The 23745-nt window shown below is 46.8% G+C and overlaps 2 protein-coding genes across 7 annotated transcripts; one reads left to right on the top strand and one right to left on the bottom strand.

The window, feature by feature from the left end:
• Positions 1–500: 500 nt before the first annotated feature.
• TSACC (TSSK6 activating cochaperone) lies at positions 501–9213 on the bottom strand. Of its 6 annotated transcripts, none has more exons than XM_039358494.1 (5): positions 8807–9213; positions 6609–6677; positions 3947–3976; positions 2397–2552; positions 501–898 (listed from the first exon to the last, which is right to left on the bottom strand). In XM_039358494.1, exons 2-5 carry the CDS (start codon positions 6673–6675, stop codon positions 672–674), a joined length of 480 nt encoding a protein of 159 aa, XP_039214428.1. In that variant the 5' UTR covers positions 6676–6677; positions 8807–9213; the 3' UTR covers positions 501–671. The 6 variants fall into 6 exon arrangements, with proteins under 6 accessions (XP_039214428.1, XP_039214425.1, XP_039214427.1 ...); XM_039358491.1 differs by lacking the exon at positions 8807–9213 and adding an exon at positions 8589–8796; XM_039358493.1 differs by lacking the exon at positions 8807–9213 and adding an exon at positions 8309–8746.
• Positions 9187–21957, top strand: CCT3 (chaperonin containing TCP1 subunit 3). Its single transcript, XM_039358490.1, has 14 exons — positions 9187–9217; positions 9312–9373; positions 10606–10656; positions 11234–11296; positions 11675–11771; positions 12731–12848; positions 14584–14770; positions 16417–16566; positions 17462–17594; positions 17703–17784; positions 18032–18212; positions 18882–19127; positions 19792–19923; positions 21589–21957. Exons 1-14 carry the CDS (start codon positions 9187–9189, stop codon positions 21691–21693), a joined length of 1638 nt encoding a protein of 545 aa, XP_039214424.1. The 3' UTR covers positions 21694–21957.
• The last annotated feature ends 1788 nt before the right edge of the window (positions 21958–23745 follow it).

A 23745-nucleotide genomic window follows, 5' to 3' on the forward strand; every position in this document is an offset into this window, starting at 1 on the left:
CTAAAGCAGAACTAGAACTCACCATCTCCTGCTGATTGGCCCAAAGTCACACAACTAGCTTTCATGCCTAAGGCAGAACTAGAACTCACTGTCTCCTTGTGATTGGCTCAGTCATCCAATTGGCTTTCATACCTAAAGCAGGACTAGAACTCAGCGTCTCCTGCTGATTGGCCCAAAGTCACCCAATTAGCTTTCCTGCCTAAGGCAGAACTAGAACTCACCGTCCCCTGCTGATTGGCCCAAAGTCACCCAATTGGCTTTCATGCCTAAGGCAGAACTAGAACTCACTGTCTCCTGGTGATTAGCCCAAAAGTCACCCAATTGGCTTTCATGCCTAAAGCAGGACTAGAACTCACCGTCTCCTGCTGATTGGCCCAAAGTCACCCAACTGGCTTTCACGCCTAAGGTGGGATTAGAATTCACTCGCCTGGTTAACCCAACAGCAGCCAGTGCCTTTTGGATCAAAAGCGGATTTCTGTGAAGCAAAACATCCACAGGGCAAAAATATAACAAGCACTTTATTTGCATTGCACAGCTTCCGCTGCCTGTCAGTCTCATGGCACTAAATCTTGCATAGTGGGCACCGCCACGTGCTGGACAGCATCTGCCCAGGAGGCCCGCAGCTGCCCGCAGACGGCCTGCATTGAAGAGAGAGGCCCGGGAGCTTCCTGCTAGCTGCCGGGGTGCGGCAAGGAGGCCGAGTCCCTGGGGGGGTGCTGCTCCAGCTGGCCTCGGAGCTCTCCATTTTGCTGGTCCTGCTTGACGAGGAGGAGGTTGATGGACTCCCGGATGTCCTGCAGCAGCGCCAGTTGCTCCTGCGCGATCTGGGTCTGCACCTGCATGTTGTTGTGTAGACATTCCAGGAGCCCAAAGCATTCCTGCGGCTGGTGGTCCGGAGCTGGGAGAGAGAAGGTGGGGAGGGGGGCAGGGGAAGGGTAACCGGTCTCCGCCTCAGCAACAAATTCAGGGGAAGCTTTTCCAAAAAGTACATTATATATGGAGTGTATGTGTGTATATAAAACACTATATAGTGTTTTATTGTGTTTTACTACTCTAGGTGAAATCTTAATATATGTTGCTAGATATACGTGTGTACAACATCAGCAAGTATGGCAGGCCCCATTGGCAGGGCCATAAAGATTGGAAACATGCAGAAGAGGCCTTCATCCTGCAGTGGATAGACCATGACTAAAATATGATGATACGTGTGTACACACACACACACAAACAGTAAAATATAAAAGTTAAAAAAAACCTGTGTTCAAACAACTATGTGTAGGCCAGGGGTAGACAACCTCGGCTCTTTTATGACTCGTGGACTTCAACTCCCAGAATTCCTGAGCCAGCATGAGGGAACTATGGCTCCTTCATGACCCTGGACTTCAACTCCCAGAATTCCTGAGCCACCATGAGGGAACTATGGCTCCTTCATGACTTGTGGACTTCAACTCCCAGAATTCCTGAGCCAGCCACACTGAGGGGAAAGGGAGAGGTTTCCAAGCTGAGCCAGGCTGGCTCAGGATTTCTGGGAGTTGAAGTCCACGAGTCATAAAAGAGCCACAGTTGCCTACCCCTGCCCAAATGCCTGAATTTTGATCATGTGACCGTGAGGAAAAATATTTAAATATTTAAGTCAGGGGTCTTCAAACTTGGCTCTTTTATGACTCGTGGACTTCAACTCCCAGAATTCCTGAGCCAGCATGGCTCAGCTTGGAAACCTCTCCCTTTCCCCTCAGCACGGCTGGCTCAGGAATTCTGGGAGTTGGTCCACGAGTCATGAAGGAGCCAAGGTGGCCTACCCGTGGTCTAGGTCATCTAACTATTCAAGCCCAGAGGAAAGAAGCTACTTCACCTCCTCAGGGATAATGTGACAGTGTGAACTAAATGAACTAGCAACTGCCGGCAGCCAGAATACAGTTAGTCCTCGAATTACGACTACAATTGAGCCCAAAATTTCTGCTGCTAAGTGAAACATTGATTAGGTGAATTTTGCCCTATTTTACCACCTTCCTTGCCATAGTTATGTGAATCGCTGCCGCTGTTTAGTCATACGGTGGTTAAGTTAATCTGGCTCCCCCATTGACTTGGCTTCTCATAAAGTCGCAAAAGGGGGATCACGTGACCCCGGGACATTGCCACCGTCATAAATATGAGTTGTCAAGCATCTGAATTTTGATCACATGACCCTGGGGATGCTGCAACGTACGTGAAAAATGGTCGTAAGTCACTGCTTTTCAGTGTGACTGTAACTCTGAGCGATCACCAAACCAATGGTTGTAAATTGAGGACTACCGGTAGGTTTCTTATACAACGTTGGGCCCGAAGGGTCTGGTTACCACTGTGTTCGGTCTTCCAGGGTTTCAGCTACCCACAGACACACGCCGGAGGATCCTTACCGAAATGTCGCTTTCCTTTCCCCGTCCGTGAGGCCTGGGGATGTGGCAGGACCGGACTGGGTCTCCACTGAGTTGAGGGCAGTTCAAGAAAACTGGGGGAGGGCTTAGCAGGACATAGAGGCTTGAACGATGTGGCTGGAGGGCCGTCAAGGTCTTCTGTTCAGAGAGAGAGAAGAATAAATTCAGATTAAGAGTGATCCAGCTAAGGACCAGGAATTCCCTGGCTAGAGAAAAGATGTGCTAAACCAGGATACCCGGGTCAAAAGCCAGCAACCCAAACTTCTCAACTGTAATTCTGTTGCAAAACACCTGGTGTTAATCAATGCTCTTCAACACGGGTAGCCGTTGACTTACAACCGGAATAGACCCCAAAATTCCCATCGTATGTCATGTCAGTCCTATGTTGAGGCACTATGTTCGTGTCAATTTTGGGACACGCGGTTAAGTGAATGCAGCGGTCGTTCAGCGAACCCCCTTGTTCACAAAGGGTGAGGCTTTTTTTCGCCAGAAACTAGAAGTAAATGCAAAGTAAATCCCACTGCAAAGCCACAGTTGTGTGATGCTGCAAACAGCTTTAAAGGCGGGCTGGTTGGTGAGCCCCCCAATATGCACTCAGTAATTGTGGGGTGGGGGTGGCTATTAGAACTTCAAATCTTGATTATAAGCACCTTTTGGGGGGAGGATGTTTCCATCATAACGTGGAAGAGTTGCTAAGTGACCGCTTGTAAATTGAGGATGACATGTGCAACCTGGCTTGGTGGTGGTTTTAACTAAAAGCTAACAAAACTGGAGGCCCTTAAGGCTGTCAGCTGATATACATAGGCAGTCCTTGACTTATGACCACGCCTGAGCCCAAAGCAAGACAGTTGCTAAGTGGATTTTACAACCATTTTACGACCTTTCTTACCACAGCTGTTAAGAGAATCACTGCAGTTTTTAAGTTAGTAAACAGCAAATCCGGTTTTTCCCGACTGACTTGGCTTGTCAGGTGGTCATCAAAAGGGGATCACGTGACCCCCCCCCACGGGACACTGCGACCATCATAAATATGAGTCAGTTGCCAAGCCTCTGAATTTTGATCACCTGACCATGGAGATACCGCAACGGTTGTTAAGTGTGAAAAACGGTCATAAGTTATTTTTTCCCAGTGCTGTTGCGACTTTGAACGGTCACTGAATGAACTGTTGTAAGTCGAGGACTGCCTGTACATTTTCCTGGCAGAAATACCCAGGCCTAAAAAAAAAAAAAAACTTTCTTAGGTGTCACATCACAGTTCCACTGGCACTGAGAGCGGCCCGTTGTGTTGAGTTGCGCTTTGCGGTTGTGCCTCTAACAGCGGCTGGATCTGCAGCAGAGAGAAGCCGTCTCTGGGCCCTGGGCCACATGACAGGCGAAACGGGCAGCATACAAATTAAACAAACGTTAGAATGAATTAATAAAACGAGAAGCCCGGCTACCAATTCCTGCTGGGACCATCGGAGAAAAGCTGGAATTCTCCAGAGCCAAAGCAGCTTTCGGTTGCAAATCGAACAAAAGTTTTAAACACCTACGTGGGGCTTGTGAAGATCTTCTTGGAGTACCTGGAAATGAACAGTAATTGTTGTTGGTGCCTGCACGGCTCTTCTCACTAAGTGTCAACCATCCCATTGGTAAATGCAGCAAAAGAAACTCCCAGGACACGGGTCGGCAACCTGCGGCTCTAGAGCCGCATGCGGCTCTTTGAGCCTTCTCCTGCGGTTCCCAGCCTCCTCTGCCATTTGCAGAGAGAGAGAGAGAGACAGAGAGAGGCATTTGCGCTTCTCTCTCTCCCTCCCTCCCTCCCTCTCTCTCTCTCTCTCTCTCTCTCTCTCCCTCTCTCCGTGTGTGTGTGTGTGTAAAAAGAGTGGTCTCATGCTGTTTTCCGACGAGCTGACAAGCTTATTGGGTGGGGCTCCTGCCTTGGCTGCGTCTCTGCCGGAAGCCGGAAGCAGGAAGGGCAGGAGAGAGCCATCCCAATAAGATGTGTGTCAGCTTGTTGGAGAACAGCTTGAAGCCAGCTTGCCAGGTGAGCAGAAGATTGGAGAGAGGGAGAGGGGGGGGAGAGAGAGAAAGAGAGAGAGAGAAAGTAGGAAAGAAAGAGAGAGAGAGAGAACTCATGCACAGCAGCCTCTATTTCTTTTTAATTAAATTCTTCAATCAAGCTCCTCCCCCCCTCGTGCACGTGCGCACACATTTTGCAGCTCCCAGTGGTTTTTTTTTTCCTGGGACACGGGTCCAAGTGGCTCTTTGAGTGTTTAAAGTTGCAGATCCCTGTCCCAGGACATTATTTTACCAAGGGTATAACTTTACTGATAATTCCACATAGGCACAGAAGTAGCAAAGCCAGTTCTAAAGTCTGTGTGCGAAAACCAGCATAGGTCAAATCCCCTTTTTCGCCCAGACCTCCCCACACTTCATTATCCACCAGTTAGTTGTATTCATTTTGTTTTGAGAGCATTCCCTACAGCTCAGACCTTTCCCAGCATTTGACCTTGGGGTGTTGGGACCGTCCCAGGCTACCGTTGGCTCACTTGCATTCCTCAATTCCCTCCCAAATCTCCCTTACATTCCAATATTTTCCCTCCCCCCCCAGCCAAAAACCAGAGTTCACCATGCACAGCTGAGTGTAGACATCATGCTAAGCCGTAATCAGAGACCTTAGTCCCAAAGGTGCGTTTTTTCACAAGGCAACTGGACTTTGTTTGAAGACGTTTTGCTTCTCATTCAAGAAGCTTCTTCAGTTCTGACTGAATGGTGGAGGATTTGTATTCCCTGCAGTCATCTGGTCATTTGCACTCTTTCTGAGTGTCGTTGAAGTCACCTGGAGGTTCATCTGCGCCCACAGGGTTACCTGAATAATGCAAATGGGTGTGGGACCTTTTTGGAAGTGCTGAAAGGACTGCGTTGTAAACACAATGAACACACTGAAACTCCTTTCAGCAGTTCCAAGAAGGCTCCACACCCATTTGCACCACTCAGGTGACCCTGAGGACACAGATAAACCTCCAAGTGGCCTCAACAACTCTCAGAGGGAGTACTAACGATCAGATGACTGCAAAGAATATAAGTCCTTCCATCCCCCACCCTCCAGTCAGAACTGAAGAAGCTTCTTGGATGAGAAACCAAATATCTTCAAAGAAAAACAAAGCTTTTGGGGGGGGGGAAACATCTTTGGGACAACCAGGACTTGGTTAACCGAGAACCTCCATGGATATTCAGAACTTGGAATACGGCATCCAGTTTTGGTCACCATGATGCAAAAAAGATGTTGAGACTCTAAGAAAGAGTACAGAGAAGAGCAACAAAGATGATTAGGGGACTGGAGGCTAAAACATATAAGGAACAGCTGCTGTTTAATGAAGAGAAGGACGAGGGGGGACATGATAGCAGTGTTCCAATATCTCAAGGGCTGCCCCAAAGAAGAGGCAGTCAAGCTATTCTCCAAAGCGCCTGAAGGCAGGACAAGAAGCAACAGGTGGAAACCAATCAAGGAGAGAAGCAATCTAGAATTAAAGAGAAATGTCCTGACAGTGAGAACAATTAACCAGTGGAACAGCCTGTCTCCAGAAGTGGTGAATGCTCCAATATTGGAAGTTTTTAAGAAGAGACTGGATAGCCATTTGTCTGAAATGGTATAGGGTTTCCTGCCTGAGCAGGGGGTTGGACTGGATGACCTCCAAGGTCCCTTCCAACTTTATTATTATTATTATTATTATTATTATTATTATTATTATTATTATTATACAGACTCAATTCAAAAAAGAAGAGAGATTTACTGGATCTAGTATGTTAAACTCAGACACTGTGCCTGGAAGCCAAGCTTTATGGCATAGCTGATGTAGTAATCTAGCCACTGGCTTCCTCAACAATGGGTATGGCTAAAATAAACCTGGTTAGGGTGACATGGGAGCTAAGCCACTGAGAAAGCTATAAAGCTTCTCATCTGCAGCCTTCTCCATCTCCAACCCCGTGCCCTACAGCAATGTGGCACTTTGCTTCTTCTCCATCTCCACTCACCTGGTTGGGGAGCGTGGGAATTGAAGTCCAAGGCCTTCAGAGGAGTGTCTTGAATGGAAGATAAGCCACGTGATCTGCTGACCTATCCACTACTGGGGTGCATCATTTACCTGGACAACTTCCTTTGTTTAAGCATTTGCTTACAGGGAAGAGGGTCAAGGGGGTGGGGGCACCTACTTTTCCGATGCTGCTTCTCCTCTTGGGGATTTAAGTCTGGCTCCATCTGAATGGGACTGGAACTCATGCCTAGAAAAAGAGAGATGAAGGGAAATGTGATTATAGATTTAAATATTGTTGGAAACTGGTAAAAAAATAAGGGATTAATTGGCTTAATATTTAGGATTTAGATTCATAAGGGAAATGAAAATTAACTGTTAGGAACTAGCTTCGAATTATTGTTTAGCCCAGATAATACAGATGACGGATTTGAGACAATAAAGGACACTCTATTAGTAAGTGGTGATGTACCAGGATGAGAAATAGAAAATACTTATGAAATAAATTAAGAATATATTTAAGTAAATAATATGTGTATCTTAGATATTATAACTTTTATGTAGTGAAATAAAGGAAATTTGGGTTACGCGAAGCTTAAATACTATGGATGTTAAAGGTTAAATTGGAATACTGTAATTGAAAATTAAAAATTAGGTAAAACTTAAAAACAGGATACGGATATGTATAAGCAAAAAATATATTGACAAATGTCTCAATTGAGCTTGTTAGAATTAGACATGTATTTGCTTAAATATGATATAGCAAATCTTAAGGGAAATAGAGAAGGAAGTTTTGATGATGTAACCTGAGATATGTACTAAAGACTTTGTTAGTGCATTATTGACTACCCAATCACCACGCTGCTTTCCAAATACTTAAACGTAAAACTGGAAAACCAATAAAATGTGTTATACAAAAAAAGAAAAAAAGAAAAAGGGAGAGCCATCCAATGAAGATACACGTAGAACATAGAATAATAGAGTTGGAAGGGACCTTGGAGATCTTCTAGCCCAACCCCCTGCTCAAGAAAGAGACCCTATACCAGGGGTAGGCAACCTTGGCTCTTTTATGACTCGTGGACTTCAACTCCCAGAATTCCTGAGCCAGCACTGGCTCAGGAATTCTGGGAGTTGGAAGTCCACGAGTCATAAAAGAGCCAAGGTTGCCTACCCCTGCCCTATACTATTTCAGATAAATGATTGTCCAGTCTCTTTTTAAAAGCGTCCAGGGATGGAGCATCCACAACTTCTGGAGGGAAACCGTTCCACCGATGGACTGTTCTCGCTGTCAGCAAATACCTCCTTAGTTATAGGTTGCTTCTCTCCTTGGTAAATTCCCTTCCATTGTTTCTTGTCTTGCCTTCTGATGCTTTGGAAAATAGATTGACCCCCTCATCTTTGTAGGAGCCCCTCAAATATTGGAATGCTGCTATCATGTCATCCCTAGTCCTTCTTTTCATTAAAGACAAACCCAATTCTTGCAACCATTCTTCGTATACTTTTGTCTCCAGGCCTTTAATCATCTTAGTTGCTCTTCTCTGCACTCTTTCCAGAGTCTCAAAACACTTTTTTTTATATTGTTATGTATATTTTTTATACTATATACTATAAAGGGGCAGGAAACAGCAGCAGCAGGCTTTGTGGGAGGGCAGGAAAAAAGAACACCCAAACCCAGACCATAGGTTCACCACCACTGATATAGGACAGGGGTCTTCAAACCTGGCCCTTTTATGAGTTGTGGACTTCAACTCCCAGAATTCCTCAGCCAGGGTGCTGGGGAAATCTGGGAGTCGAAGTCCACAAGCTTAAAAGTTGCTGAAGCTGAGAAACACTGTATTAGAGTTGAAATTGACACCATAAATTGCACATGCAGTAACCTACCAAAAAATAAACAAACTTAATCTGGGTTTTTCCCAGCGCGCAGACGCCCGCTATCTGTTCTGCCCTTTTAGATCATAGAGCACGTGTCAGAACAGGGAGCGGACTACAACTCCCGTCATGCCTCACTGCACGAAGGGAGGGGCCAGGCCTCTGTGACTCGGCTCGATGGCCAGACCGTAATTCCCACGATATTCCCGCGGTGAAAGACAAGACAAATGTCGTCTCTGGGCTTAGGCGAGGCAGAGGGTCCCTCTCTTTTGGAGGTCTCCCCCAAACTCGCCTCTGGGCTGCGGCCGGCCGGGGACGAAGCGCTGCGGGCCCTGCAGCGACCGCCGCCGAGCAGGCCTCATCCACCTAACCGCTGACGACCGCTTGTGCGCACGCGCGCTTGCCTCCCCTGCCCTTCAACGTTCCACCCCCCGCGCCGACGACGCGACGGGGAGAGCTGCGCATGCGTGCGGCCTTCCTCCCCGCGGCGCCCAGCCCGAGCATGCTTGCCTAAGGAGGAGGAAGAGGCGGAGAACAATCCGTTTGTCCTCTCAACGCATCTTGCTGTCGGGCGAGTGGGCGGGGTCTCTGGAAAGCAGACGCGCCTTCATTGGCCATCCTGAAGACACCGGCGTTGCGGATTGGAGGAGCCTCCGTCACAGGCAGGCTAGGTTTAAGACGAGTGGGCGGAGCCTCAGGAAAGCAGACGCGCCTTCATTGGCCGTCCTGAAGGCACCGGCGTTGCGGATTGGAGGAGCCTCCGCCACAGGCAGGCTAGGTTGTCCGAGCGCGGTGAAACGGCCTTTTTTTTTTTCCCCCCCTCCGAGCTCTTTTTTTTTGTCCGCCTCCAGAAGGTTCCTCGCCGGCTTCTGCCTCGCCTGGTCGGGAAGATGCTGGGCCAGCGCCCCGTCCTCGTTCTCAGTGAGTCTGAGGGGAGGTGGGCTGGGGAGGGGAAGAGATACAAGTCATTTGAATATTGGAGCATGAGGCTGTTTTTTTTCTCTTTTCATCTTAGGTCAAAACACAAAACGTGAGTCTGGAAGAAAAGTCCAGACTGGAAATATTAATGCTGCTAAGGTATGGATTTCAGGAAAACGTATGGGAGAGAAATAGAGTGGGTTCATTCGCCATCAAGGTTCCACAGAGTATGGGAGCTTGGTGGAGGATATATGCTTTTTTTACTGTTCTAAAACTGTGTCTGTAGAGAAAATCCAGCTTTAGATCTTGGATATTCTAGTATAATGGATGTAGGGTGAGTTTGGCAAAAAATAATGTAATAGATGTATATATAATATGCATAATATAATAGATATATACATAATTGTGTATAATATGCAAAATTATGTATAATATACATAATATAATAGATATGATATAATAGATGTAATATAATAGATGTAGGATGAGTTTGGCAAAAAATAATGTAATAGATGTATATATAATATGCATAATATAATATATACATAATTATGTATAATATGCAAAATTATGTATAATATACATAATATAATAGATATGATATAATAGATGTAATATAATAGATGTAGGATGAGTTTGGCAAAAAATAATATAATAGATGTATATATAATAAACATAATATAATAGATATATACATAATTATGTATAATATACAAAATTGTGTATAATATACATAATATAATAGATGTAATATAATAGATGTAGGATGAGTTTGGCAAAAAAAAAAAAGCTGCTACCTTTGTCAACTGAGACGTTTAGAGAGGCTCTTTAATAAAATGTGTCACGTTTTTCTAAGCATTGTACAGACATTAAAATAGAGGGCAGCGTAAGGACCCACCCCACTTTACATCTTAAGAAGACAGAACTCTTGGAATAGTTCTTCCAACAGGAATCCTTTATTAAGAGAAAATGGTTGCAGGCGTGCTAGACAGGACCTGGGGCCCAAGCCCTATGGTTCAAGGTTTTAAGGGGTCCACAGCAGCCCCACCATCCTTCCAGTGACAATCCCAAGTGTTACATTTCCACCCCCTTTTTCCTCACTGCCCTTGGAAGGGAGACTTCAGAGAGGAGTAGATGAAAGGCAATGGCCATATTGTTATGGTCAGTCCTCTTGGTGAGATCCACATTCAGTCCCTTTGAAGTTGTACCGAAGGGCCATAAAAACCCCCTGTTCACCCCCCTTCCCCTTCATCGAATGACAGAATCCAGAGAGGGAAGAAATGGGGTTTTCCATAGTCGATAACTAGAGATGAAATATAATTGGATTCTGACAAGCAGTTTGCAGCTTCCATGTTCACAGTTAAATAAACATAATATTCTTCTCATTTTAGACTATTGCTGATATTATCAGAACCTGCTTAGGACCAAGGGCAATGATGAAGGTGAGGATTACTTTTTTTTTTTTTTTGCTCATTGCTTCATTTCCAGGGAAATCTTTTAAGACCAGCATTTCCATTGCTAAGCAAGACAGTTCAGTTGTCAAAGCAAGAACATCAAAGTTCTTTTGAAGAGATTCATCTGTCAGAACCGTGACATAAGTGAGCTACAACTGATCTTATAACTTTATCTGCAGTGACTGATCTTATAACTTTATCTGCAGTGGTTGTTAAGTGAATCAGTGCAGTTAAGGGTATCTCGTTGTTAAGGGAATCTGGCTTACCCCACTGACTTTGCTTGTCAGAAGCCAGCTGGAAAGGTTGCCAATGGCAATCACATGATCCCGGGATGTTGCCATCTTAGTAAATGCATTTGTTCGAATTTTGATCATGTGACTGGGGATGCTGCAAGGGTGTGAGGACCAGCCATATTATTTTTTTTCAGTGCTGTTGTAACTTTTAATGGCCACTCAATGAAATGGTTGTAAGGCAAGGACTACCTGTAATTTACAAGAGATGCCCTGCATAAACGTGTGTTGCGTTTTGTGGATACTAACAAGAGTTTCCTGAATCTTCCATGCAGATGTTGTTGGATCCAATGGGTGGAATCGTCATGACAAATGATGGCAATGCTATTCTTAGAGAAGTAAGTCATTTTAGTAGCAACATCCAGTGCTTGTCCACAAGGCAGGCCTAATTTGAAATGTGGTTTTCCAATAGTTCATGACAGAATTTTAGCTAAAGATGAGGGTGAGAATATTATCTTGCCAAGATGTCCCAGAAGTTCATTTTTCTTGAATGGCTAAAATGAGTATACTTTCTAGAATCTAGATGCAGCAATAGGTATGAAGCACAAATTGTAAGCTCCAGATGCCGTTTCTCTCATTTGCCTTGCATTCTACTCTTATGTTGCTGGTTGAGAGTTTAAGTTCACATATCTTCAAGTGGCCAAGGTTGAGAAACGTTGCCTCCAGAATGTTAACTCTTTGCATCCATCCCTCATTCCCTCCCTCCTTTCTCACAGATTCAAGTACAGCATCCAGCTGCTAAATCCATGATAGAAATCAGCCGTACTCAGGATGAAGAAGTGGGTGATGGGACTACATCTGTGATTATTCTCGGTAGGATGTGGGATTGTGGATAAGAAATATGCAAGTACATTAGATCACAAGGGGAACTTGGGGTGTTGTATCAGGCCACATAAGGTCAATTTATTGAGATATATTTAGTACTATTAAAGAACCTAAAGAGGAAGATTTCAGCATGACAAGTGAGCAAAATCCATTTGCTTCCCAGTGGAATGTCTTGTCCGAAATGGGTTTCCTGCCTGAGCAGGGGGTTGGACCAGATGACCTCCAAGGTCCCTTTCAACTTTATTACTACTACTACTACTAAATGTTAATTTGTGTTAAACTGCTGTTTGGCATCCCTAAATACTACTCTTCCCTGGTCCCACTCTCAGCTAATAAACCCCACTGTGTGCCTATAAGCCAATCATTTAGCCCAACTATGGAGAGCATTTTTTTTTAAGAAAAAACACTATTTAAGCCATCTTGAGCTTCTAAATGGAAAATAGGATAGAAATGAAATAAGTTCCGAAGTGGAAACCGAGCCTTTTAATACACTTAGAATTGGAAAGATTAAGAAAGGATAATTATCAGTTAGCTTTGTGTAGGGCATCTGTTCTCTGTTAAAACTTTGTTGAGTGCCTCCCTCTTAGTCATCTGATAAGTGAGCAAGTGGTAGATAGTATCCTAAAGGCCCTGCAAGGCCCTATCAACTTCGCATATCTTCCCATAACCTATTCGCAACACTAAATACATCTTCTGTTGGCATATGGAATTCTAAAACGTTGATATTAGTACGGGCATTTTCATTGGGGGTGAAACACTTCAGTGCAGTGTTTCTCAAGGTTGACCCTTTTAAGGCCTGTGGACTTCGATTCCCTTCAGTTGAACTGGCTGGGGAATTCTGGGAGTTGAAGTCCATGTGTCTTAACATAATCTAGCCTGAGAAACGGTAGTGCTTCTGTTGCTTCCAGTAAACGTCACGGTGATCATGGTCTCCTCTTCTCCCTCAGCTGGAGAAATGTTATCAGTGGCAGAACATTTCCTAGAGCAGCAGATGCACCCCACGGTGATCATTAGCGCCTATCGAAAGGCCCTGGACGACATGATCAGTGCGCTAAAAAAAATCAGGTGAGCAGAAGGGGGGGGGGACTATGAGGAGGAAATGTGGAGGATGCAGAAAAATTGGGGATGTATTTCTGAGCATTTGAAGGAACGGCGGTAGGGAGAAAGTGCCGCGTGTTGATGCATTATGACTACGGGTAGTCCTTGACTTACAACCGTTCATTTAGTGACCGTTCAAAGTTACAGCATCGCTGAAAAAAAGTGACACGATCATTTTTCACACTTAACGACAGTTGCAGCCTCCCTATGGTCACGTGATCAAAATTCAGATTAGCTTGTCCTTTAACCTGGTTTCCTCTGGATTGGATGAACTACCTTGACCATTATTTCTGAACATCCTGTATTAGGTGGAGTTGAGTTAGCAACCCTGGTGCACGCCAGGGGTAGGTATAGATTTCCTGTGAAGCTAGATTGGCCAGTTGCTCAGCTCAGTTGCTAGACTCCCTCCAAAAGATGTTTGTGACCGAATTTTGAAGTTCTGATAACTGAACATACACACATGCACCATGACCATGTGATTGCATTTGGGCTGCTTGACAGCCAGCTCACCTTTACAGCTGTCTGCAGCATCTCATGGTCACCTGACTGTGATTTTTGACTTTTTTTTTGCCAGCGTTTACTTCCAATTTCATGCAAAAAAATCCACCCATTAGATGAAATGGATTTGGTTAATGACCACTTAGCTTAACAGCTGCTGCAAAGAAGATCATAAAAATCAGAGCTTTTCAACTTTTTCACCCATTGTACCACTTTTGGGATATAGCAACATCCGAGTACCACCAGTCGCCTAGCAAGGGATCAAAAACTTGATGACCACCCCCCCCCCAAAAAAAGGAAAAAAAGTGATAAAGTACAGGTAGTCCTCGACTTACAACAGTTTGCTTAGTGACCGTTTGAAGTTACAATGGCACTGAAAAAAGTGCCCCCAAGCCACAGCCGAGCAAGACACCTGCCTACCCGCCTGGCCGTGCTCTTCCTCCTGTCCGAGGTTTTCATTGTTGTGAGCGTTTCTGTTGAGGATTGGCAGCAGGAGTGGGGTGGGGGGGTGTTTGGTTTTTATTCCCCCCGTCCGCTGGGTGGTTGCAGCAGGTTTTGGTCACTTCACATGACCCTGGGACACTGTGACCGTCATAAATATGAATCCGTTGCCAAGCATCTGAATGTAAATCACAAGACCCTGGAGATGCTGCAACATTCCAGCTGATCGGCGCTTCTTCTGGGCTCAGCAGAAAGCACCAGTGCCGCTTTCCAGCTGATTGGTGCTTCTTCAGGGTTCAACAGAAGCACCAGGATCAGCGCCAAGCTCTAGCTGGAGCCTGGCACTGATCCTGGCGCTTCCGCTGAGCCCTGACAGCCCTGCAGCTCCAGCCGTATCTTGCCCAGGCTTGTGCGGTGCTGCCACGGGATCAGCTCATTCCCCTCCCCTGCTACCACTTTTCTAGGATGGTCACGTACCACCTGCCAGGTGCCAATGCACCACAGGTGGTACCCGTACCACTGGTTGAAAAGCCCTGCATAAAATCAAGCGTGATCTTGTGGTAACCCATTGAATGACTGCAACAGCGTACAACCTTCATTTTGGGCTCAATTCCATTCATAAATCAAGGACTGCCTGTGAATAAGGGAAGGAACCTGAAAGTGGAAAGGTCAGCAGAGTTTCTTTGTTCTGGGCTATTGGAAAAGATGCTTATAGTCTCTGGATTGGCTTCTGGATAACAGGCTTCCTGTTTGTTTTTTGCAGCACTGCGGTGGACGTCACCAGCCGTGAGGCCATGCTTAAAATCATCAGCAGCGCCATCAGCACCAAAGCTATAAATCGCTGGTCGGATCTGGCCTGCAGCATTGCCCTGGATGCGGTCAAAACAGTGGAGCTTGAAGAGAACGGCAGGAAAGAGATTGACATCAAGAAGTATGCTAAAGTGGAAAAGGTACCACGAAACTGTGGACTTCTGTAGCTGGGGTTGGGATTCTGAAGTGAGATTGGGAGAATCAACCCTGACACTGCCTTGCGTTGTGGGAATAAGATCATATGTACATGTGCGTTGTCTTTTAGTAATCCCGGTTTACAAACCCGAGTCCCGGGATCTTCCCTCTTTGCAAAATTCACATAGCAAGTTAGGAAAAAGTCTGGTAACTTGGAGAAGTCGTAGTAGAATATTGGATGCCCAACCTTAAAGCTGCAGAAGGCTCTGTGTTCTTATTTTGAGAAGTTCTTTTGAGAAAGGAGAGCTCTGAAAAAGCTTTTCTCTCCCCTTGGCCCGTAATTGCTTGTCTGTCCCAAAATGATCGGTGGGCATTTCTGAAGGGGGAAAAAAAAAAAACAATTGCTGTTTCTTGGGTTCTTTTTCAAAAGTCAGAATTGACTTTCTGATCCTCTAGACAGAACTTGGCTCACTTAAGTTGCTTCTTTAAAAAGAATGCTCGGGAGCTTGTGCATGTGTGGTTGGAAAGACTTGGATGGTCATCCTTGGTTTAGACAAGAGTCTATAAATGGTTGTGTTGTTATCCATGTATGTGACCCTGAGGGATGTTTAGTGTAGAAGTAGATCCTGTGGCTCTTGCTACGAGATCTGACTAGCCTCTTTGTCGCCTTTGAACCAGCAGTGCACTGCAGCTGCCAAAAAAGCCAATGCAGTCCTAGGCTGCATTAATAGGGATAGAATCAAGATCGGGAGAAGTGTTCATTACAATTTTATAAGGCCTTGGTAAGACCACACTTGGAATACTACATCCAGTTTTGGTCACCACAATATCAAAAAAAAAGTTGTTGAGTCTCTGGAAAGAGTGCAGAGAAGAGCAACAAAGATGATTAGGAGGCTGGAGGCTAAAACCCGAACAATTGCAGGAATTGGGTATGTCTAGTTTAGTGAAAAGAAGAACTGAGGGTGACAGTGTTTGAGGGGATGCCACAAAGGGGGTCAAGCTATTCTCCAAAGCACCAGAAGGCAAGACAAGAAGCAATAAGTGGAAACTAAACAAAGAAGAAACCTTAGAAATAAGGAGAAATTTCCTGATGGTGAGAAGAATTAATCAGTGGAACAGCTTGCCACCAGAAGTTTTGGGAGCGCCATCCCTGGAGGCTTTTAAAAGAAGAGACTGGGCAGCCACTTGTCTGGAATGGTATAGGGTCCCCTGCTTGAGCAGGGGGTTGGACTAGAACAGTGGTTCTCAACCTTTTTAATGCCGCGATCCCCAACTGGTCGTAAGTCGAGGACTACTCAACCGGTCGTAAGTCGAGGACTACTCAACTGGTGCAGCACCATTTGCAGACTGGGCCTTTTGGCGGGCTCAGCAGTGCAGAGACAGCCTGGACAATTCCTATTGGCTTTGGAAAGCCAATAGAATTAGACTCTATTCAAGAGAGTCTATTCTATTGGCTTTCAAAAGCCAATCGAATAAAAGGGAGGAGCCCAGGTAAGGAAAAGGGGGGAAAAAATGGCGGGCTGCGTGGTTTGGCGACCCCCCGTGAAATGGTCGTTCGACCCCAAACGGGGTCCCGACCCCCAGGTGGAGAACCCCTGGTCTAGAAGATCTCCAAGTTCCCTTCCAACTCTTGTTATTTTGTTACCTTCAGATTCCTGGTGGTTTGATCGAGGATTCCCGTGTCCTGCCTGGGGTCATGATTAATAAAGATATCACTCATCCCCGGATGCGCCGCACCATCAAGAACCCCCGGATCATTTTGCTGGACTGTTCTCTGGAGTTCAAGAAGGGGGAGAGCCAGGTCTGTCAGCTGCTGAAGCTCCTCACCTCTTCCGTACTAAGAAAATGCTTCCTGGGGGGTGGGGGGCAAAGTTTTCAAGCATGTTCCCACATAACTGGTGAATTTTGGGACTCATTCCTGAACGTGAACACTCAAGAGACTTGTTGATCTCCTCTGTATCCCATATCATTAATTTTATTCATATCCCACCTTTATTTTTATAAGTAACTCAAGGCAACGAATCTATCTAATACCGCCTGCCTTCTGTTTTTGCACACCCAACCCCCTGTCTGGTGGATTGGGGCTGAGGGTGAGCAACAGGTCCAAAGTCATCCAGCTGGCGTTCATGCCTAGAAGTCACATGGGGATTGGCTCAAAGTCACCCAGTGGGCTTTCCTACCTCAAGTGGTGGGACTCGAACTCACCATCTCCCGGTGACTGGGCCAAAGTCAGCCAGCCGGCTTTCATGCCAAACACAGGACTGGAACCCAGTAAGAATAAATACTAGATAGATGGGAAAATGGTACCCGTTTATGGTACCGTATTTTCGACTTTCTAAAGCCTGAAAATGTTCTCAAAAGTCAGGGGTGGTCTTATAGGCAGGAATATACGGGTAGCTGTTCTCTGAATTTAAAACCAATCTGCCCCCTAGTGGCCAGCCCTATTTTTTTTAAAGAGATAAGCACTAACAGGACAAAGTTTTCTAGCAGCAAAGGAGCTATTGTGCTCATCTATAAACAGAAATTCAATATTGTACTGTATTTTCTGGCGTATAAGATGACTTTCTAAAGCCTGAAAGTTCTCAAAAGTTGGGGGTTGTCTTATACGCCGGAATATACGGTACTTGTGCATTGATCAGATACTGTGCAGCCGTCGTCGTGAACTCACCCAGAAGCTTTTCCCTCCTTTTGCGCAGACTGATATTGAAATAACCCGCGAGGAAGACTTCGCTCGCATCCTTCAGATGGAAGAGGAGTTTATTCAGCAGATGTGCGACCATTTGATCAAAGTCAAACCTGACCTCATCATCACAGAGAAAGGAATCTCTGGTAAAAACATACATCCGTTCTGATTGAGAAAGCGCTTGGCAATTCTCGGCTTATTTCCCTGTGGAGAGAGGGCACGTAACCAGACTTCCTTTTTTTAAAAACGTTTAGACCTGGCTCAGCACTTCCTGATGAGAGCGAACATCACAGCAATCCGCCGGGTGAGAAAAACCGACAACAACCGGATTGCAAGGTGAGGAGGCCTAAATCGCTAAATGCAAATGACTACAAATGTTATTAAATCGCAGAACATCCTTCGCATGGCAGGTAATTTCATGCTCCTCTGAACCCCCTCCTCTCTGACTATGCCACTAGCGGGAAAATATGATGCTGTATAAAACCAGCTACCCAAGGGAGGTAGGCACATAGGGAGCATTACTAACATCCCAGAGTGTCAGCTCAGCATTCGGGGAAATCTTACTTTTTTCCCCCCCTGGCAGGGCGTGTGGAGCGCGTATCGTCAGCCGCACGGATGAGCTGCGCGAAGAAGATGTGGGGACCGGCGCCGGGCTCTTTGAAGTGAAGAAAATTGGAGACGAGTACTTTACTTTTATCACGGACTGCAAGGAGCCCAAGGCCTGCACCATTTTGCTCCGGGGTGCCAGCAAAGAGATTCTAGCGGTGAGCAACTTCCATCCTCTTTTTATGACATTTTTTTCAGAATTTAAATTGGGCTCTCTCCTTATTTCTTAAGTCTTCTAGAATGGGGTGGGATAAGTGGTCACTAAGCAAATGCTGTGGTTGCTCAGCAAAGGGATGCTTTGCGAGGGGCCCAGTTTTACCGGAAGCCGGAAGTAAGTGGCCAGTTTTGGGCAAAACCACTGTAAAACATAGTGACTGTAAGATGCTGTGACTGGCCATAAATGCAGCTGTGTTGCTGAGTGCCCAAAGTCTGGTTACATGGCCGCTGGGGAGGGGTTTGATGGTGGAAGTTCTACTCTGGTTCATAAGATACGTCCGTTGTAACTTGAAACAGTCCCTAAGCGACCAGTTGTAAGTCAAGGACCATCTGTAGTGGGGATCTGTTTCTGGAAGAATTGGAGTGCTTGGTTGGCTACTGAGGCAGAGATGGGCCAGAATCACTAGAGGTGGGTAGGGCTTTGATTCAGAAGCGGAGGCAGTGATTCCTTCAGCCACCCCAAGGATGGTTCCTTCAGCTGCCCACTTCTCACAAAAAAATATTTTCCCGAGAGCCTCCGTGATAACGCTACTGAATTGCTCTCCAACCTGCCAAACAGCTTTGACTCGAGGCTTCAACTTTTACGCAGGCTGTTTCTCTCCTTCCTGCAGGAGGTGGAGCGTAACCTCCAGGATGCCATGCAGGTCTGCCGCAACATCCTCGTGGACCCCCAGCTGGTGCCAGGGGGTGGCGCTTCCGAGATGGCCGTGGCCCACGCCTTGACCGAAAAGTCCAAAGTCATGACAGGGGTGGAACAGTGGCCCTATCGTGCCGTGGCCCAAGCCCTTGAAGTTATTCCCAGGACCCTCATTCAGAACTGCGGTGCTAGCACTATCCGTGTCCTCACTTCCTTGCGGGTGAGAACTTTGATCACCAGCAGTCCTGTTTGCCTGGCACTCTTATCTCTGCTTTTGCTGGAAAGGTCCTTGCGGTCCTTGTGTGGAGAGGGGTGGTGTGGCCATTGCACTGAGAATGGAAGGACGGGGAAGAGAAGGGAAAGACAGATTGTCTGTAGGAGATGAAGGAGGGGGTCAAACACGTCATAAGTCCTGAGTCTGCGTGCAAGAGATCTTAACTCTGGCCTACCTTGAATGCCCCTCTCATCTCTTGAAGGGACCGTTGGTCAGATTCTTGTAGTGAGCTTAAGCTTGCAATAAACCTTTATAGTCCAGTGTTTCTCAACCTTGACAATTTTAAGGCATGTGGACTTCAACTCCCAGAATTCCACAGCCAGCATTGCTGGCTGTGGAATTCTGGGAGTTGAAGTCTACATGCCTTAAAATTGTCAAGGTTGAGAAACTGCTTTATTACTCATTTGAACTGCCTGAATCTCCTGATTGACATTATCTTTCCAAACAGTTGTGGAAAGTATTCAGTCCCCCCCCCCCCAAATAAATAAATTTTAAATTTCTGGGAGTGAGCAAGAGGTGGGCAGGGTGTGCGATCCCAGGGTGGAGGTGAAACGGGGAGGGGGACGAGCTTTTTGCTTTGGAGGTGCTTAACTCGGTCTGTTGCTCACAGGCAAAACACACCCAAGAAGGCAGCCAGACCTGGGGTGTAAATGGAGAGACTGGAGCCTTGGCTGACATGAAGGACTTAGGCATCTGGGAGCCGCTGTCGGTCAAGTTGCAGACCTACAAGACAGCTGTTGAGGTGAGGCGAAAGCATCCGTGGCTAAGGAGTTCCTCTGGGGTGGACCAAGGCTTCTGGGGGGTGAAAGGGGGGCCAGAAGGGAAGGAAGAAGGGCTGGCCTTATCTTGCTAGCTGGGAATAACTCCCAAGTTCTTTTCCGCCACCGGTCTTCTTCTGGACTGTTAACTTGTGCCCGTTCACAGGGCTCGAAGCAATTCCTCGTAGCTGCCCCCTACCAGGGGATGCTGCGTATTCCATCCGGGCGATTGTGTCTGAGCGATGAGGCCGGTCAAGAGACGCCCTTCGCACTACCCGCCTTCCTACTCGCTCTGTGTTCTCTTTCCAGCTGTGGAGCGAGTTGAAACTTCTTTAAAAAGTTAAAATTGCAGAGGAAGTAGGGAATCCACCTGTGTGGAAAACAATGCAGACTAAACTCTTTGACAGTGGTGTGCACCATGAGGGAATGGCAGAACGCAGAGTATCCACAGAGTGTGGTCGAAACGGTCAGGATGGTGGCCCTGGCAGGGAAGTTGGATGCCTGCTTCTCTTAGGTGTGCCTAACACACCTGAAAAACAGACAAAGAGCGCCAGTCACCCTGTCAGGGTTGTCATCTCGACTTTTTGTCGCGTACAGCTAGTCCTTGGCTTACAACTGCAATTGGAAACCGAAATTGCTAGTTGTGTTGATTATTCAGCGAGTCGTGCCCGATTTTACCTTTTTCCCGTGGTGGTTAAGCAAATCACTGCAGTTGTTAAGTGAATCATAGGGTCATTGAGTGAATCTGGCTTCATTAACTTGGCTTGTCAGAAGGCGCAAATGGCGCTCACGTGACGCTGGGACAGTGCAGCTGTCGTAAATACGTGGCAGTTGCCAAGCGCCTGGATTTTGATCACATGAGCCTGGGGATGCTGCAGTGATTGGCAGGTGCAAGGATCAGTTTTCAGTCCCTGTTTTCAGCGGCATTGTAACGTTCAATGGTCGCTCAACAGATGGTTGTAAGTCAAGGACTATCCGTATCCTGCAGATTCCCCAGACTGGCAGAAGTCTTCAATCAAATCAGACTAGAGCTGGAAGGGACCTTGGAGGTCTTCTAGTCCAGCCCCCTGCCCAAGCAAGAGACCTTCTACCATTTCAGACAAGAGGCTGTCCAATCTCTTCTTAAAAACATTCTCCAGTGATGGAGCGCCCACAACTTCTGGTGGCAAGCTGTTCCACTGGTTAATCGTCCTCACTGTTAGGAAGTTTCTCCTTAATTCCAGGTTGCTTCTTGTCCTGCCTTCAGGTGCTTTGGAGGACAGCTTGACCCCCTCTTCCTTGGGGCAGCCCCTCAAATATTGGAAGACTGCTATCATGTCCCCCCTAATCCTTCTTTTCTCTAGAGTCCAGGGGTAGGCAACCTTGGCTCTTTTGTGACTCGTGGACTTCAACTCCCAGAATTCCTGAGTCAGCATGGCTGGCTCAGGAATTCTGGGTGTTGAAGTCCACAAGTCACAAAAGAGCCAAGGTTGCCTACCCCTGGTCTAGACTAACCAAACTGAATCTTGTTCTGATGAACTCTCTTAAAACTGCTTTAGTCGATGTTCTTGCATTCCCCGGTGCCTTCTAGCTAGGTTTGAATGTGGGGATGCAACTTTTGGGGGGTTATTTTCTTGTTCCTGATGTAACCCCACCTCCTCCCTCCCCAGACGGCCGTCCTCCTGCTGCGTATCGATGACATTGTTTCAGGCCACAAGAAGAAAGGCGACGATCAGAGCAAGCCGTCGGGCGCACCAGACGCGGCCCAGGAGTAAACGACTCCTTGGCACACCTGGGATGGTGGGAGGCAGAAGGAGCCCAAGTGAGCATTTCAACAGACCTGGTTCTTCGCCTCTGCAGTCAAGATGGTTGAAGCCCAAATCCCGATTGGTTTCTAGTTGGTCAAGGAGAGGAGGAAGGCGGACCGGCAGCACTGCGTTAAGCCTGTTTCTCTCGAGGAGACACGCTCCATTTCAACGTACTCTGTAGCTGCTTTGTGGCTTTATTAATAAAAAGACCCCTTCACGGTCATAGATAAATTCCTGCTTGCTTTCTCCTCCTTTCTCACACTTTGGCAAGCTGGGCGGGCGGGGTTGTCAAGGGCAGCACCAGCAGCCTCCAGCCAAGCCCAGTTACTGATCTGGCTTCAGGTACAGGCAGTCCTCGACTTAACAGTTGGTTTAGTGGCCGTTCAGGCCGTTCAAAGTTACTGCGGCACCGAAAAATGTGACTTAGGACCGTTTTTCACAGTTAACGACCTTTGCAGCATCCCCATGATCATGTGATCGAATGTCAGATGCTTGGCAGCTGGTTCATACTTAACGACCGTTGCTATGTCCCGGAGTTCACGTGATCCCTTTTGTGACCTTCTCTCAAGAAAGTCAATAGGGGAACTAGATTCACTTAACCACCGGATCACTTAACTAACCAGCTGCAGGGGTTCACTTGCCAACTGTGGCAAGAAGGTCTGTAAAATGGGCAAAATTCACTTAGCCTATTTCTCACTTAACAGAAATGTTTAAAGGTTAAGACAGAAAGAATAAGCTGGATTGTTACGGAAGGGAAGGGGTGGCTTATTGTTACGCTAGGTGCAGATGTTTACATATGAGGATGCAGGGGTCTTGCGTGCCCCTTGGCTGAAGGCCTGTTGAGTCCACCTGGGGGGGGAGTAAAGAGTAGCGGAGGGGAGAGTTGTGAAAGCGCTTAATTGTTTTCCCCAACCAGTCCTGGTTTATTGCTGAACTGCAGCTCCCTTTAACAGCCCAGTCTTTGCCAGGCTTTTGTCAAAAATGGGAATTCTAGTTGCCACGTTGAGGAAAAATGGCTTATAGTCTTTAAAGTGACCAAAGGAATCATTTTAGGAAGCCAATTTGGGGCTTTGGGAAGCCCACATTTGTCTGCCTTTAAGGGGGGGGCAAGACCCCACTTAGCAACACAAGAGTTTGGTTACCGTCGTGCAGATTGAAATTCTCCCAACAGGGTCACTTCCTCTCAGCTGTTGAAGACTGTATTCAAATCCCCCTTTTCTTGGCAGGAGGAGAATGCCCGTGCTTGGCTGGGAGAGATGGGCTTTGTAGTCCAGTTCTGGAAGGTAACAGGTGGGAAAAAGGTGGAGTGCCTCTTTCCCGGGGGTTTCTCCAAACACGCATATTGGAAATCTGGAACCCAGGGCCAAACTTTATTGGACTAGATGACCTCCAAGGTCTCTTCCATCTCTCTTATTTTGGGGGGGGGGAGGAGGAGGAGCAGAGAAAGGTTTCCTACCTGAGCAGGGGATTGGACTAGATGTCCTCCAAGGTCCCTTCCACCTCTTATTATTTTGAGGGGGGGAGGAGAAGCCGAGAAAGGTTTCCTGCCTGATCAGGGGGTTGGACTAGATGACCTCCAAGGTCCCTTCCACCTCTTATTTTGGGGAGGAGAAGCAGAGAAAGGTTTCCTGCCTGAGCAGGGGGTTGGACTAGATGTCCTCCAAGGTCCCTTCCACCTCTTATTATTTTGAGGGGGAGGAGAAGCCGAGAAAGCTTTCCTGCCTGAGCAGGGGGTTGGACTAGATGACCTCCAAGGTCCCTTCCACCTCTTATTTTGGGGAGGAGAAGCAGAGAAAGGTTTCCTGCCTGAGCAGGGGGTTGGACTAGATGTCCTCCAAGGTCCCTTCCACCTCTTATTATTTCGAGGGGAGAGGAGAAGCCGAGAAAGATTTCCTGCCTGAGCAGGGGGGTGGACTAGATGACCTCCAAGGTCCCTTCCACCTCTTATTATTTTGAGGGGGAGGAGAAGCCGAGAAAGGTTTCCTGCCTGAGCAGGGGGTTGGACTGGATGACCTCCAA

The sequence above is a fragment of the Crotalus tigris genome, unplaced genomic scaffold (genome assembly GCF_016545835.1).
Source record: "Crotalus tigris isolate CLP2741 ecotype Arizona unplaced genomic scaffold, ASM1654583v1 scf7180000019021.11574027:1482141, whole genome shotgun sequence".
NCBI lineage: Eukaryota > Metazoa > Chordata > Lepidosauria > Squamata > Viperidae > Crotalus > Crotalus tigris.